This window comes from Seriola lalandi, unplaced genomic scaffold, assembly GCF_002814215.2.
Source record: "Seriola lalandi dorsalis isolate HSWRI2012SDOR001 ecotype SW California unplaced genomic scaffold, Sedor1 jcf7180002054889, whole genome shotgun sequence".
Taxonomy (NCBI): domain Eukaryota; kingdom Metazoa; phylum Chordata; class Actinopteri; order Carangiformes; family Carangidae; genus Seriola; species Seriola lalandi.
The window spans coordinates 1051870-1067268 of NW_019525441.1; the positions used below are offsets into that span (position 1 = coordinate 1051870).

The following is a 15399-nucleotide window of genomic DNA, read 5'->3' on the forward strand; positions in this document are numbered from 1 at the left end:
ACTCCCCATTGACACCTGGAACCCTTCTCTTACCTTTGGCAGGATTTACACTGATCCCAGACTTGTAGAGATTCTCCTCATCGCTCCAGTCCCTGTTTCTTTGAACAGTTCGGAGTCCATTCAGCAGCACTAGTCCCATACAGAGACACAACAGTAAGGCCTTGCAGCCTCTAGTCCTCAGTCTGACATATAAGGTTCTTGCACCAGCAGCAACCAGTAAACAAAAGCCTATACTGGGAATGTATAAGACCCTCTCTGCAATTACAAAACCTACATAAAAGAATAGGTTGGTGGCTGGGATGAAAGGCATTGACAGGATGCTTAATGAAAATAGCACTAGGTTTTCTGTAGGGGGCAGGGATGTCCGTGGAGGACAGTGGTGAAGTCCAGCTGACCCGTTCAGGGTGGTCTTTGGCGGCCCCTGGTCTGTGTTATGGTTTGTGTCAGGAGCATGGAAACCATTCCCGTTAGTGATTGATTTCCCATTAGTAACATGGGCTTTCCCATTGGTCTCCTTGGCTTTGGAGGTGTGACCACGAAGGCCAAACAAAGCCAGAAAGATAAATCCACCATAAAAGGCAACAGTGTGAAGGTTCCTCCAGTCAGCCAAGGATCTGACCAAGGGCACGGCGTCCATGGACCAATCGAAACTGAGCTTGTCGGGGCAAAGCAGGAGCCAGGCATTGGCGGCGGGCAGGTGGAGGAACGTTAGCGTTCTCGTGAGGAAGTGTGGCGAGTCAGCTGCAGGGTTGTCAGAGTTGGAGAAGTTGGGAGGCTTGTTGCCCATCCAATAGAGACGAGCTGACAGCAGAAGCACTCCCCAGGAAGCCAGCATGCCGAGACTCAGCAAAACACTGATGTTCTTTTTCTGGAAGTGAGGAGAGAAAAAAAAAAAAAAAAAAAAACCTCAGGATAACATTTCAGTCACAGCTACAGCATTTTGTCTGTGCTCCAGAGCACCTGATGTTGTTTTCATTTAGAGACCTATTTTTAATTTTCTTTTTTATCTCTGTAGACTGCAAGATATTAATACACACATTCCTTTCTTTGTGATATTGCAAATCAGTATGAGCATTTTGGGTCTGATTTATCCGCCTCCGCAAAAGAAAAAAAAGAAAACTCCCTGATTTATCATTTTGCTGCTACAGTATATAGAAAAAGAAACTAGAAATCTCTGGAATGTTTTTGATAGCTGTCTGGGGCTTAAACCGCACTCATGTACAATTATACAGTTCTCTGTAACACTGGCATACTTCTCAAAATTAAAATATACCACAGCCAGAAACAACACAGCTCTGTTTACACGAAAATAGTAAAATCTGACATGTTCAGACTGGTGAAAGACACACTGGGATTTGCACAGCTGTGCACTGTAATGGATTGTCACTTTTGGTCAGCAACAATACGACTGTTTATATCAAGAAATAATCATTTTAAATGTAATATGTCATATTGAAAGTGATGAAAGATGCATCGTTTTGAATTTTACTTTTGGTTTGCCAGTAAATTCTTAGATGTCAAGAACGTTTTATTAAGTATAACAAGGGAAAATCCCAAAGTTAAAAATCAAAGATAATAGCAGAGCAAAATCAACACATTTCCATATGGATGTGAAGTAAGGATTATTTCTTTAATTTTCCATACATAAGTAATCCTCACTCCCTTCAGTTCTGACCTAGTTGGGGTCAACTTTGAAGTAAATTTGAAGCATGAGAGGCTTTCGTCCTAAGACTTTCCTCGTTGCCTGTCAGGGTTGCAGTGAGTGTGACTTGTAATCAGCTTAGGCTTCATTGTGTTGGTATGCAGATGCTGTTTACATCTCATAAGAGCATTAATTCTGTAGCATGATCACCATTAGGTCACGCAACACCTTTCACCAAACTGTCACAAGCCACTCGGGCCCTGGCTGCAACTTAAACTGAATGGTCTCTTTATAAACTTCCAAGCTTAAATAGCAAAAGCTCAGAATTATGTTAAACTCCTAATGGCTGTATTGATAGATACTTGGAAGCAAATATAGAGAGCGTTCGGTGGGTGACTGTTTAAAAAAGAAAAAAAAAAAAGGGAGGAAAATGTCTTTGATGCATAAATTTAATTCAGGAACTATGTGGTACTTTCCAGGGCCAAAAGTATAATTCATTTCAGTTGCTTCACCATGGCTGCGTAGATGTCTGCAAGCCTGGAAGTTGCATTACAGTTGCTAAGATGTGACAAGATTGTATGATGATTTCCTTGACCTGTTGACCTTTGTACACCGACTTGTAAAATTACATGGGAGAAAAATGGGAGGGCGTAGCTGTTGAGACCGATGACAGCGAGACATTTTTTTTTGTTAGGTTTCCTGTCCGTCAGACGCTCTGATGTCATACTTCTTCAATACCACGTTTTGATGATACTTTCTGAAATCAATTACTGCTTAAATCTGATTTAGTGGTGTGTTTTTTGCCCAGATTAAGTAAATTTGATTTCATTTTTTTTCATTTAAGACTGATTAAACTGGAATGTCACATCAGCACAGACTTAGACAGCCTGGCAAAGCCTTGACCAAAGAAAAAAAAGTGCTTGTTAATCATGTTCCTCCCAGAGTTTACCAAGTGGACTAAATACAACATAACATCATGAGTGCTGATCACAGAGATGCTGCTCACGTCCTATTTTCTGAGCCCATTTATTCTTTTCGAGCACCACTGTAATATGAACTCTATTTGAACCTGTCCCAGGGGAATTAGTGCTATGTGTGTGTCTGCATGCTTGGGTACAGTAAGTGCTGTTTATACTGTGTAGTATCATTACACAGGACAGAAGTTTACATATTGGTGGTCAAGTAGTTGTGTTATCAGTATTGGGCTTGATATAACTGATAATCACCACCAGAGCCTCTATAACTCAAAGTGTTGATCCAGCGTAGCCCTACTTCTGCTTTTATCTCTCAAGTGAGTTTACTCTACTATGGTTATAATTTAGACTCTGTATAATCCTCTTTAAATGAATTGCACAATAGGCAGATAAAATCTTTTTTAAGAGCCATACAGCGCACAAAGAACAAGCTTTCATTTGTCTCATTAATAAACTTTTGACTGCAATATTCCCTCTCTTACAATGCATGAATAAGCTCACGTGAGCACTTTGAGGAACCATAACGGAAAACAAGTTATCCATAACAGACCCTATGTTAGGATTAGAATAAGAGGTTTAGCATTGACTCGCCTGACCCTCTGGCTCCAGCTCAGTTATTGATTTCTCCAGATCTGACATGGAACAGCATGTTCCTTGAGGTGGAGGTGGGAAGTTCAGCTAGTTACAGAAAGCTACTTGTAAGTAATAAAATGGAAAAAGACCAGTTCAAGGAGCAACCCTGAGAGGTAGTGAGGAACTGAGAGTGGAAAAAAAAAATTGGATATTGATTTGTAAGCTGAAAGGTGGTACACAAAGGATAAGAGAGAGTGTCTTTTACACAAAGGGGGGATGGGTGGAGGGGGGTGCGTATTGATGGATGAGCCCATACTGTCTGTCAAGGGAGGAAACTGTCTGAGAAATCCAATTTTGCTTGGTATCAGAGGATAAGCCAATTCCAGCAAGAGAGTCATTTGTGGTATTTAGGTGAATGAGTTTCATTTTACCCCTCGCTGCCTTGTCTATTTCTAAATCGTTCCTTAATTGACTTCCCGATCAATCACACAAAAACACACACACACACACACACACACACACACACAAACACTTCAAACTGCAGAGCCTAGGCTGGTTCAGCTTTTCAAAGATGTATGACCATGAATTCACAAACTCAGCAGTAGTTTCCCAGCCAACCTAACATAAGCTTTTTTTTTTTTAATAAGCTTGTTTTTAGAGGCAACAGGTTGCAGGTTGGTCATTTGAAGCAGCCATGAAATGGAAAGATTTCTGTAAGAGTGGAAACCAATACTGCTGAAGTCTGGTGTGACCTTTCCTCTCCACTCAGTAGAGTCTTCTGTGGTCCGTTGAAAATAGGTCTTCAATGATCCAGCATTACTCTTTTATTCCCTACTCAACTGCAGCCTCTAATTGCTCCAAAAGGTCCTTCAACTTCTCTACTTAGCTGTTGATTTATTGATTTTCCAAACAATTCCAGCTTCCATTGTGATTCTACAGTAAAAGGAATATTGGCAGGGTGCTATCCTGACTAATACAACTATTAATATTAGCTATTTTGTGCTTTTGTGGCGATTCAAAACTGTATTAATCTCCAACTGTTCATACATTTTGTACAGAAAAGTGACTCAATATCCAAAAATGAAAAATAAAAAGCTACCTCAGGATCTATGAATCTGCTCTGGGAATTCAGTTTGGAAAACAGCTAAACTTTGACAAAATACCGGACACTGCTTAGACCTTTCCAATGGCGTGTACTGGCGGGAGGAGCACAGGTGTAACTAATCACAGTAACGACGGCTCTGCCACTACGCCAGCATGCACAGCAGCCAGGGCAGAGCTAATCAAGGTTATGAGTTACACCTGCGTTTGACAAGCCACGCTGCAAAGAGAAAATATGCTCTGCTTCCTCGTGTAAGTGAAAAGAAAAGAAAATTATTTTCCTTATTTCTTCGCTTCAACCACAGAACTTCAATTGAGAAATATTTCTAGTATTTTTCAGGCATTTGTGGACGCTCTGAGACTGAGGGCCATGCTAAGGAAAAATTCGAGTAGGTACCTATGTTGTGAGCAACAATGGCTAATACAGGGAGCTCTACCTTCTGTGCTCACTTTCAGACAGGTGTTTGAAATTATTTAAATTTTATGTGGAAACCTTTATGAGGCTCACTCTGCTTTCTATGACACTTTATTTTATTGTTGATTTTACTTTGTGTGAATGCGCAAACTTAGTGTGAACCATAAGCTGCATCCCAAATCCATAGATAATAATTCTATACAGTATGTACTGCATACTAATAATAAAAAAATACTAAAACACTTAATACTAATAGAAAAAGACATAATATGTGCAGATTTCCTTTGAAGTAAATAGTCCTGGATTTCAATGTCGCATCATATTTACAAACAAGTTTAACAGTGGGAAAAATGAAGAATGCGCCACTGAAACACAAAACGGCAGAGATGAGAGATTTCACCATTTTCAGCTTGACTGGTGTCTGACTTAAATTCCTGGGAACTAGTTCCAGCTATGATTGATTGACCTTCATGAAATCACTGTGTATCCATGGAGGATGGCTGGCATAATCCCCAGCCAGCTGTCAAACGTAACATCCCGTTCGCTCCAAGCCTTTGAACCTAACTCTCTTCCACATATCTCCTCCACTTTGGATCCTCATTTGGAAATTCAGTGTCAATTTCTGTGGCTTTCCCTCAACTACTTCTTATTCTCTTTTTAGTTTATTATCCACTTTCTTTCTCGAATTAACCCCTCTCTTATTCTCCCCATCTCTCTCTTTCCACACATAAACATACAATCTTAAGCTCCCAAGCCTTCATCTTTTAACCGTGCTATTCATCATTAGCTCGTATTTTATTAATCCCAGAAGTGTGTGGTCTGCCTGTTGACACTGTAGCATGCAGAGTGTTTAAAACATGTCTGAAGAAACAGCGGGACATGGCTGACTTCATGTGTGCACTGTTTAAAGCTGCTGTGGACTGACGCAAGACAGCAGGGGAACAATCTTCCGGACTTTCCTTGTTAAAGTCATGTCCAATTTAAACTGCTCATAACTCTTTCCAACATACGAGGCTGATCATGCATGGGATTTTTTTCGACTACTTGTTTGAGAAATTTAAATTAAAATCTTATTCGCCAAAAAAACATGATGGTGATTGATTATAGATGTCTTGGAGAGAAGCTCCAAAATAAAACTTCAACTGCCAACTATTCTTTCAGTTAAAGTTGCACTGGGAGCCACATCAGCCTACTGTGGGGTAATTCTTTCTCATTGACATGTGTATGGAAAGGTCTTTCAGCGTTTGGACACTGTGTTTGCACAACACACATCCAGCAGTGCTCATATTTGATGCATTACCATTGACATGCTAAACTGTGATGAAAGGTACAATGAGGCATGCAAGCAGTTCTTTTTCCAGCTTTCTAATGTGCTCTCGATTCTGCTGACTTGGCGCAACTCACCCAAGCCATCAGACAGCAGCATGGCCGGCACTAACTTTGATAGACTGACCTAATTACCCCATAGTTCTGCCAATGAAAGCCCTGCTGCTGCAGGCACAGAGACTTGTAATGAGATGGGTCACAGGTTGAAGCCTTGCATGCTGGACAGCTGATCAAAGCAGCGGAGCTGTCTGGGTTTAATGTGACATTTTAAGAGCATCCTGTTGGAGTAATGTAGGGACATCAGAATTAGAGGGGGTTTAGTGGAACATGAGGATCCTTAATGCTCTTGGTGAGATGTTGTGCATCTGATTTAGCTTAGCTAACCCAAGTTTTGGTTACTTGAAAGATTCCATCAATTTTTTATCATATTGAACTATGAACAGCTTCAATGCCTGCTCCAAGTACAGAAACACAATGGGCCTCATGCAAGAACCAGCGGTACTAACAGATTTAATTAGCACATTCAAGTGATTCAAGGCCCTGTTTACACTCACTCACCTGCTGCCTCACTCACATAGATCATTCAATAGACAATCAACAGACAAACAGCCTGGCACACCTTCTCTACGATCGCATGTGTTTAAATTGCAGGAGCATTTAGTCACGGAGTTACTCTCTGGAGGAATAAATACAAGAATCTTGGAGAAAACAGATGCATTTACACCTTTTCAACAACTGGCTAGAATGCAAGCAGTCAGATTTCAATCTATCTCTAAGACTTCCTGGAACCATTTACACTTGGCTATGTTACACAGGTGACAACGTGTAAACAGGGAGCTTGTTGCATTCACCAGCTTTGCTTGGGCAAAACGTTTATTGGTACCTAGCTTCAATATTACTGTGGTACATTTCTGGTTCACTAACACCACCTCTGGCATTGCTAAATTTGTTATGTTTTTGTCTGTTGGTGTTCGACAGCAGGACTCTAATCTCTGCAGTTCTGTTTTACACTCTGCTGACATTTTTGTGAATGAAACGTCCCACAAATTGGCTAAAATCAGGCAGCCTTACTTTGGGTGTTGTGGACTATGCTAATGATCAAATCTTACACACTTTTTGGTGACTTATTATTATGACAAAATCTCACAGCGAAAAGTAGGTGGTTTAAGATAAGAATACACGTTTTTTTCGCACGAGGCCCAATGTTTTGATGTGTCAGACAGAATGAAGACATGTCTTTCTGGCTGGCCAACATGCACATGAAAACAAGCTAACTGAAGAGCATCCTGCAGAAGTTGCAACAGAGGGCATCATTTCACAGCCGACTGCTTCTGCTGCAGGATAATTGGCACAACATTCATCAAGCTGTCAGCTGGTTACCCTGAACTTAATCTGCGTGCCTGCAGCGCTCATTGAGACAAACGATGACGAGGAGTCTGTAACACTTTAATTGCAAACTGGTAAGGACACTATCAAATCCCTCCATTGTCCGTGTGCCTCCGGTAGAACTGTCATCTTTCATTTGGCTCCAGGTTCACACAATGAAGTGACAAAAATCCAAAAGGTGTGGATGATGGAGGATTAGGAGGAGTGATCTAATCCAGTCTAGTTTTTCTTTGAGGAAGTATATTTAAATTTCACACCTTTGATTAAAAGCTTTTCATGCAGGACTTCTGAAAGTTATCGTCACTGACATCTCTGTTTTCCAATCAAGTAAATGCTTAAAATCCCAGCGCTCCATTGAAACAAAGGCCTTCTAATGAAATCAATCTTGCCCGCCAAGGTTTCACGGTTTACCTCAGGCAACGCAGAGATCTTTGACTTTTCCTCATGCAAGCTATTTCCCTGGGCCCTGTCTAAAGCCTGGAGCCTCATTCATCAAGCAATTTGTTTTTGCCTCTGACTAAAAGTGAAAAGAACAAAGACATTATGCTCTTATGATCCTGGCGTATAAGACTCATTTTGCTTTCTCAATAGACTGCAGCGCTAACACCACACCTTCCTTTGTCTCCATCTATCACTTTCTAACTCTCCCTCCGTCCTACCTTGTCTCATTTGAAATCTCATCTCGGTCTGATTAGGGCGTTAATAGGATGAGAAATGGAGTGCTGGTCGAAGCGCAGCTGTCCCCCTGCTACATCGGAGCCAATTTGCATTTCCTTATTGTTTGTGGCTTGCTGTGCGGCAGCGGTCAGGTTATGTGATGTGGAGGATTTTTCATTCTTTTGCTTCATCTTCGAATAAATGGAAAATTTTGGATAGAAAAAAAATTCACATGTTGCATTGTTCTCTACCATGAATGTTTGCAATCTCTCCACCGGCTATCCAATTCAATAGCAACTGATAGTGCCTCAGTGGCAGAGTGTGATACAGGAGAAGACAAGTGGTCCAAGGGCTTTCAGGGCGCAGTGGGTGAGAAAGACCAAGAGCAGATAAAGGAAAGGAAGTGAGAGCATAGTTTCCCTCTCTCTCACTTATTCTTTCTAGATATCCTTCTCCCTTTTGTGTTCCCATGCGTCCCGAGACGTCTGGCTCATAATCGAGGAAATGATTGCCCTCATGGCTGGCCCCGGCACATAACGAGCTCCCTGCCAAGATAACCGTGACCGGGGCAACAGAGGAGGGCATTGCCAGAGTGATAAACGAGCCAGATGTGTTGGTGGTGGCGGGAGGTGCTGGGGCTGGGGGTGGGGTTGGCACCAGGCTGGCACAGAGATTCTGGACAGGGCTATTGTGTCTGAGCAGAGAGGTGGAGGCTGCTGATCATATCCCTGCTCTACTGCGTAATAAATACACAGGCAAGTGTGATTTTTCATAAGGGCTTCTGACAAGCGCTGAGGGTGATGAAATCTTTCAGACTGTAATGCAACAGACGGGAGCACGTAGTGCTCCATGTCTTTCAGGTTGTGGTTTCATTTCCCAGGTTCTGTCTTTACTTAGTTTGTGTTTACAGAGGCTGACACAATCATGGGAACCTGTGATAATACAATCCCATCATCCCTATTAAGAGTTAGTAAGAGTTTTAGTTAATTTGATTTTTTTTATCTTTTTCATGATTTTTTGTTGATAATGTGGAGCCTAACGTAAACTGACAAAACTTTACTTTTCACTTATCTAGAAACCAAAGACCTTTATTTGGTACTCTCCATACGTACTACAGTGATTTAAGAAAGTACATTTTTTCATGAAGTATCGAAAGTATTTTGATGTGTTCAAGTTTTAAGTGTGTCTTTCTTATCTCTGGTTTACAACATGTATTATACATTTGTCTGTCTCCCCATCAGAAAATGAGTTACATCCGCTTTCCTGCTGCGTAGCTACTCTAACATGATTTAGCAGCTTTACTAGACGGCAGAGTACAATTTGAAAGACAGGTGTTGTTTTGCATCTGGTAAGGTCTAGCGGTTGTGAAAGCACACACGTGCGAGTCATTCCTGCCAAGCGCAGAGAAGAAAAAACATCATAACTCCCTCTTGCTCCCCGCTCTGATCTCTCTGGGCTGCTCACTGCAAGCCCTTTAATAAGAGTAGTGGGTTATCACTCTGCCAGAAACAACTACTGGAGAAGCTGCCCCACAGGTACGGTAAAGCCTCGAACATCTGAAGGTAGAACGTGTTTTCATTTGGATGCTGACAGCACGAATACGACAGCCACACATGGACTGGAGTTTGTACACAACAGAAACTTCAACAGGACACTGGTGATGCACAATACAAGGTTATATTGCAAACAGAGGTATTCATAGATGTTTCCACAAACCACTACGAAAAGATCCTGTTGAACAGATACACGCACGCACACACACACACACACATGCACACACACATACAGCCAGAGTGCCCTTGCTCCGTAAATCCAAGGGGACTTTTTATTACGCTAGTTATGCATTTTACGAGGGCCATCATGTTGGCTAAGGAGCTGTTTCTCTAATCAAATGTGGAGTGCCTGTGCAAGGCTTTCCAGTCAAATACTGATTCCCATAATCAGATGAGTCACTGCAGCAAGGTTGTCCTCCTCAAATAACTTTAGTTTGGAGGAGAAAATGGAGTCCTGCAGAGGAAGCATTAGGTGTGTGTGTGTGTGTGTGTGTGTGTGTACATTCGTGTATGTTTGGACAGCTTACATGACAAGTGGACCAAATCATTTACCAGAGTAGGCTGTGTTATTGTTTTTCTACACATACCTTTTTGTCACCTTAAAATGAAAAAACAAGTCACCCTGAAAATATCTTTTCCTGCTCAGCGTCTGTGGCTATGAACGCACATACGTACACATAATGAGGCTGAGATCCTAATCTAGATTTCCTTGCATTAATGTGCATCTATTTACTGCTGCAAATTGAAGTTGGTTGCAGTGTTGCGAGGAAGTGGAAAACTTCCCTGTCTGCATATAGTTTCTTCCTGTTTGCAGATGACAAATGAGAACAGCTTACTTTCCATGCACCAACTGTGTGGTTTGCATGTGCAAACAGCTTTTCTAATTACACTCCTAATGAAAAGCAAACACACGCCATTTCCACACAAACAAAACCATAACACACACAAAGAAAAAAAAAAAAAACTTAATCCACCACACAGGAACCATTAAAAGCTGGCTGGCTGTGGTTTGCCTCTGAGGTAAGGAAGAGGAAACTGGATACGTAGAGATGCCAAAACAAGAGTCAGTGAACACACACCGGCCTCGGCAGCATGCATTCATTTACCTTTCCCAACAGGAGGAGAAGTGCTTGGCGAAATCGGAGTCTCTGGAATACGAAGAGGTCATAAATAGCCGACACCGCCAGCACCGTCACCCCCTGTTCCTTCCACAGCATGCTGGCTGCTGCACACCACAGGCATCCAAGCATCCAGCCCCAGCACCAGGTGACTGAGCCGCTTCCACATCTCCTCGTCTCGAAGGCCCCATGCGAATCCCTACGAAGTCCACAGTGTCTCACATAACAGAGAAGAGACAGCAAGAAAAACAAAGCAGCGCCGACGTCCGCCCTCCCCACCACACCAGCCACTGCTTCGGTGTGAACCGGATGAGAAGCAAAAAGAAGACCAGCCAGCAGGCTCCACAATCCTCCACCCAGGAGCGGGCGACTGAAGGCCGTGAAGAGGGCAGTGACCAGGCCGTGCAGCACCACGTTCAGCAGGTGGTAGCCCCACGGACGCAGGCCGTGCAGGGTGTAGTTGAGGCGGAAGGAGAGGGTGCAGAGTGGACGGAAGGACTTATGGCTGCCGCTGTGGGTGAGCAGGGTGCCCCAGAAGTCGTCATACAGGATGTTGGTCCACGGAGTCTCAGGAAGAAGGTCCTGGTTGGTCTTGATGGCTCGGCTGGAAGAGCAGAAGAAATAAATTATTGTTGACCATACACATCATCAGATACAATATTTCATTATAAGAGAATGAATGGTTTCATTTCTTTGATTTTTTTTTCTTAAACATTTCTGCTGATTCACTCCATCCTTTTCATGTTAGTTTTTTTTTGTAATATTGTGTTGTGTTGACAGATTGTTGGGATGTGGTCGGGGACAAATGTAGCTGTTATTTTATAAGGGAGTTATTTGCATATTTAGTGTGTTTTTATGTTTTTAAACCCATAAAGACTGACTTGCTGGACACTTGGGGGCTGCAGGAGAACGCTGTGAACACTGACATGTTTACACAATAAACACCTTCAAAGTCAACTCGCGTATTTACAGATCCGGGAGATACAAACCCACATTAGCATTCGTTTGAATTTGTGTTTCTGTATTGGGCAGGAAGCATCTGTTTGCTGAGGATGAAAATGATCAGGGGAACTGCACAGGCAAATGATAATTTCTCACAAATAAGTCACAATAAGCGACCCCTTTCTTATACAAGTGGTCATGTGATCGGTTGGTATTATAAAAAAAATAGATACTTTAAGTACTTTAAGTTCAATAAAGAATATATTATAAAATTGAGTATTTTACCATATGTCCACAACAAATTTATTATTTCCAAATGGCTCATCATCTTGCATCTTGACACACACATGCTGGATGTATATTACGGCCTCATATGGAATAATGTTTTCCACCCTCCTGATCATCCACTCATAAGCAAAATTTAATAGACAAATGCAATGAGCGTGCCAAATGTAATAAACAGGCCACAGAGTATATGATTGAATCCACAAACATGTGCTCTCAATCACTTACACACACACACACACACACACACACACACACACACACACACACACAGCATGTACATATGTCACAGGTACCCGTGCACACACAAATGGACAGGTGGCTTCACACCCCTGAGGCTGCTGTGGATTCTCATAATTAGCGGATCATTACCGGGGACACGAGCTGCATTCGTGTACACTCACTGACTGCAACAAATGAGTTCACCACAGGGATCGAGAGTGATGAATGGGATGGCAGCTACAACAACTCAGAGCCATACAAGAGAATCCCTCTACAAGACAAAGTTTAAAAAAAAAAAAAGGAAAATCATATCCGAAATTTGATCAATGATAAAGCTGGAATACATATTACACTGTCAGTCAACGCTAAAAATATCTTTGCTAATATTATTCTCCTGACTCTAGGTCGCCTGTCGGAAGCCAGTGCCAGCGAGAAAACTAACAAACACGAAACAAAACAAAGCTAAAGGGAAGTGGACGCAAGGAAAAACAGTCTGCAGTGAAACCAGTGTTTCCCATACATTGTTGATATGGGGGATTCATTTTTAACACAATATATAAAGCATGTGTTTTCTCACTATTCAGACAATTTCAGATTTATTTGGGGGAAAACTCTGGGTGGGTCATAGGCTGAAGATGAAATTCATTAGCTTTAGAGATTTAAAGGCCTGAAAAAGAACAGCATGTCTCTCAGCAGCTGGATGGAAAACACTGGCCTCAGGCTTTTAAAAACTACACTCAGCTGTAGGCAATGCCCCCTAACACCAGGCTTCAGCACCGAAGTCAAACTGAAATCATCACAAATGACCTTTCAAGTCCATGTTATTTTTTTTATTGTTTAAATTTTTCAATAAGAAAATAAACAGGAGCTTGTAGTTTTCTAAATTTGTGTTTTTTATTTGTCAATGTTTTTTTCAGTGTTCTGCAATTTGATTGTCGACTGACAGTGAGACAAAGGATCTCATATCAGTTTCTGGCAGGTATCAGGCCACTCAGCACCATCAGATCTAACTCTTTGGAAGCCCGGTCATTGTAGCAGTTTATTGGCTGTGCTTAAGCCTGTAGCCTGAGGGTGGCAAACCAGTCAAATATTAATTGCTAAAAAATAAAAAAATAAAGAGCCACATTACATTATGCATAAGCTTGGAGCATGCCATCATCCGCAGCCACAAAATACAAAATTGCAATGCAAAAGCTGAATGTCAATCAAAAGGACTATTGTAAATTTTATTTTCCTGAAGCCATGCAGCCCCGTGGAAGAAAACAAGAAGACACACAAACAATGACAAAACAAAGAAAACAATGGGCTGGGTCCAGTGGTGAAAATGTGTTCTGCAGACAACATCTCATTTTTGACCAACAAGTTCCACAACTATGGAATCACAGGAGCAACTCTCAGAAACTAAAAGTCATCAAGTCGTTGATTGTATTTGCTGTTGCAAGACTCGACCACTGCGTCTCCACAGATCTGCTGATTTATTTCTGCTTCATCAGAATAACCTAATCACCGCACTGAGTCAATACCTGGGCTTCATTTTAAATGCTGCAATTAATGAAGTCAGTTACAAGTGCAGTTTAAACAAAACAACTGTAACAAACTGGATGAAGAATTGTTAATAAACTTTCATTTGTGGGCTTCACAGCCGCATTAACAGAAGATGATAGTAACTTGATGCAATGAGATGTATCACAGGCTTTGTAAAGATGACACTAATGAGTACATTCATGCTGACTCCAGCACCGGGGCAAACAAAGAAAAATCTTCTTTTAAATCACAGTGAAAGTTGAATCCTCTCTCGGGTTCTGATTATCATTAGGAGCCGGTTCTGTGTTTGTGCACGTCACACCAGAGAGGGAAAAGGACAGCGACAGGGAGGCCTAGCCGAGGACTTCCTTTGTCTGGAGATTGCAACTTAGAGCTGAGTGCATAGAGCGAGGGAGAGAGACGGAGCTACAGCCTGTACAGTAATCCAGCAGGCGAGGTAAAAGCAAAAGATTGACAGAGACAAAAAAATAAAAAAGGAGGAAGATTAAAAAAATAAAAAGGACAGAAAGTGGCTCTTACAGGTGGAGATCTGCTGTCGAAGTGCTAATTGCTCAGTGAATTATTCCTAATTTAATTTCAATGTTTTTTCCTTCAAGCCTGCAGCCCTGTCATCGCGTGAGCAATCGTAAATTCCTCCATTTCCCAGGATTGTTCTCCATCGGAGAAAGGCAAGTGTGTGTTTCTCAGGCTCTGAAGCCAAAGTGGAACTCTCCCTTGTCGGATATTTCTAAGGACCTAGCGCATTACATCATTCAGTTTACAAACCTCTTCCTTTTTTTTTTTTTTACTGAGGTTCCACAGTGAGCCATTATTTATAAAAATGTTTTACGGTCCCAGCGCAGCACATGGGTATGACATGAGGGTGGGAGGACTCGGGATGCAAGAGCAATAAACACAAACTGAAATGTAATGATTATCAACATTGAGAGTTTTATTAATACTGGATTTACACTGAGTATAATGTCTTGAGAGTATGAAAGCCAGGCCAGTCTCACATTACTACACAGGCTCTGTGATTATCCTCAGAATTCACATAAAGATTTTGACCTTTTACTAAAAACATAAATCTTGTGTCGATCAAAATCTGTAACTGTGGCCTTGTTTATTTTTCCCCACTCTCCTGTCCCCACTGGCAATAACATTATCAAATCCAAAACATGGCTAGATTCACCCTGACCCAGCTCCCTCGTGTCCCTTGGCATGCGTTGGCTCTCAATACTCTCTAGTGATAAATAATTTAAATATTCAAATCAGCGCCAGCCACTCATCTCCCTCCCTGTTCCTGCCCAGCACTGGAGGATGAAAAGAATGCATTAGCCATGAGGGTTTGGGAATGGATTGAAAGTACTGGTGTGTGTGTGTGTGTGTGTGAATAAATAGTTACATGCAAGGTGTCTGTCTTTGTGTTTGCGAGTGTGTGCACATGTGTGAGAGTGTGTGACAACAGAGCCTGTGCTGATGGCTCCATTGAGGCCCGTCGCTGCAGCGGTGCAGATAGAGTGGTCTCCCGGAGTGATTGCTCTTACAGAAGGGGGTCTTTTGTATTCAGCCATCGTATATGGGGCAGGCAGGCAGGCAGGCTGCGGGGCACTCCATTCACAATCCTCAAAGTACAGGACGGGTTTGGTCTTTTCAATTTTTTTTCTTTTTTTTTTTGGTT

At 41.9% G+C, this 15399-nt stretch overlaps 1 protein-coding gene across 1 annotated transcript in view; it reads right to left on the reverse strand.

The window, feature by feature from the left end:
• The window catches only part of LOC111671929 (protein O-mannosyl-transferase TMTC2-like), a 55981-nt gene that overhangs the window by 16575 nt on the left and 24007 nt on the right, over positions 1-15399 (reverse strand). Inside the window, exons 2-3 of the mRNA XM_023429179.2 lie at positions 10734-11349; positions 34-868 (exon numbers count right to left, since the gene is read on the reverse strand). Of these exons, the coding sequence (XP_023284947.1) occupies positions 34-868; positions 10734-11349 (1451 nt within the window). The remainder of the gene's footprint in view (positions 1-33; positions 869-10733; positions 11350-15399) is intronic.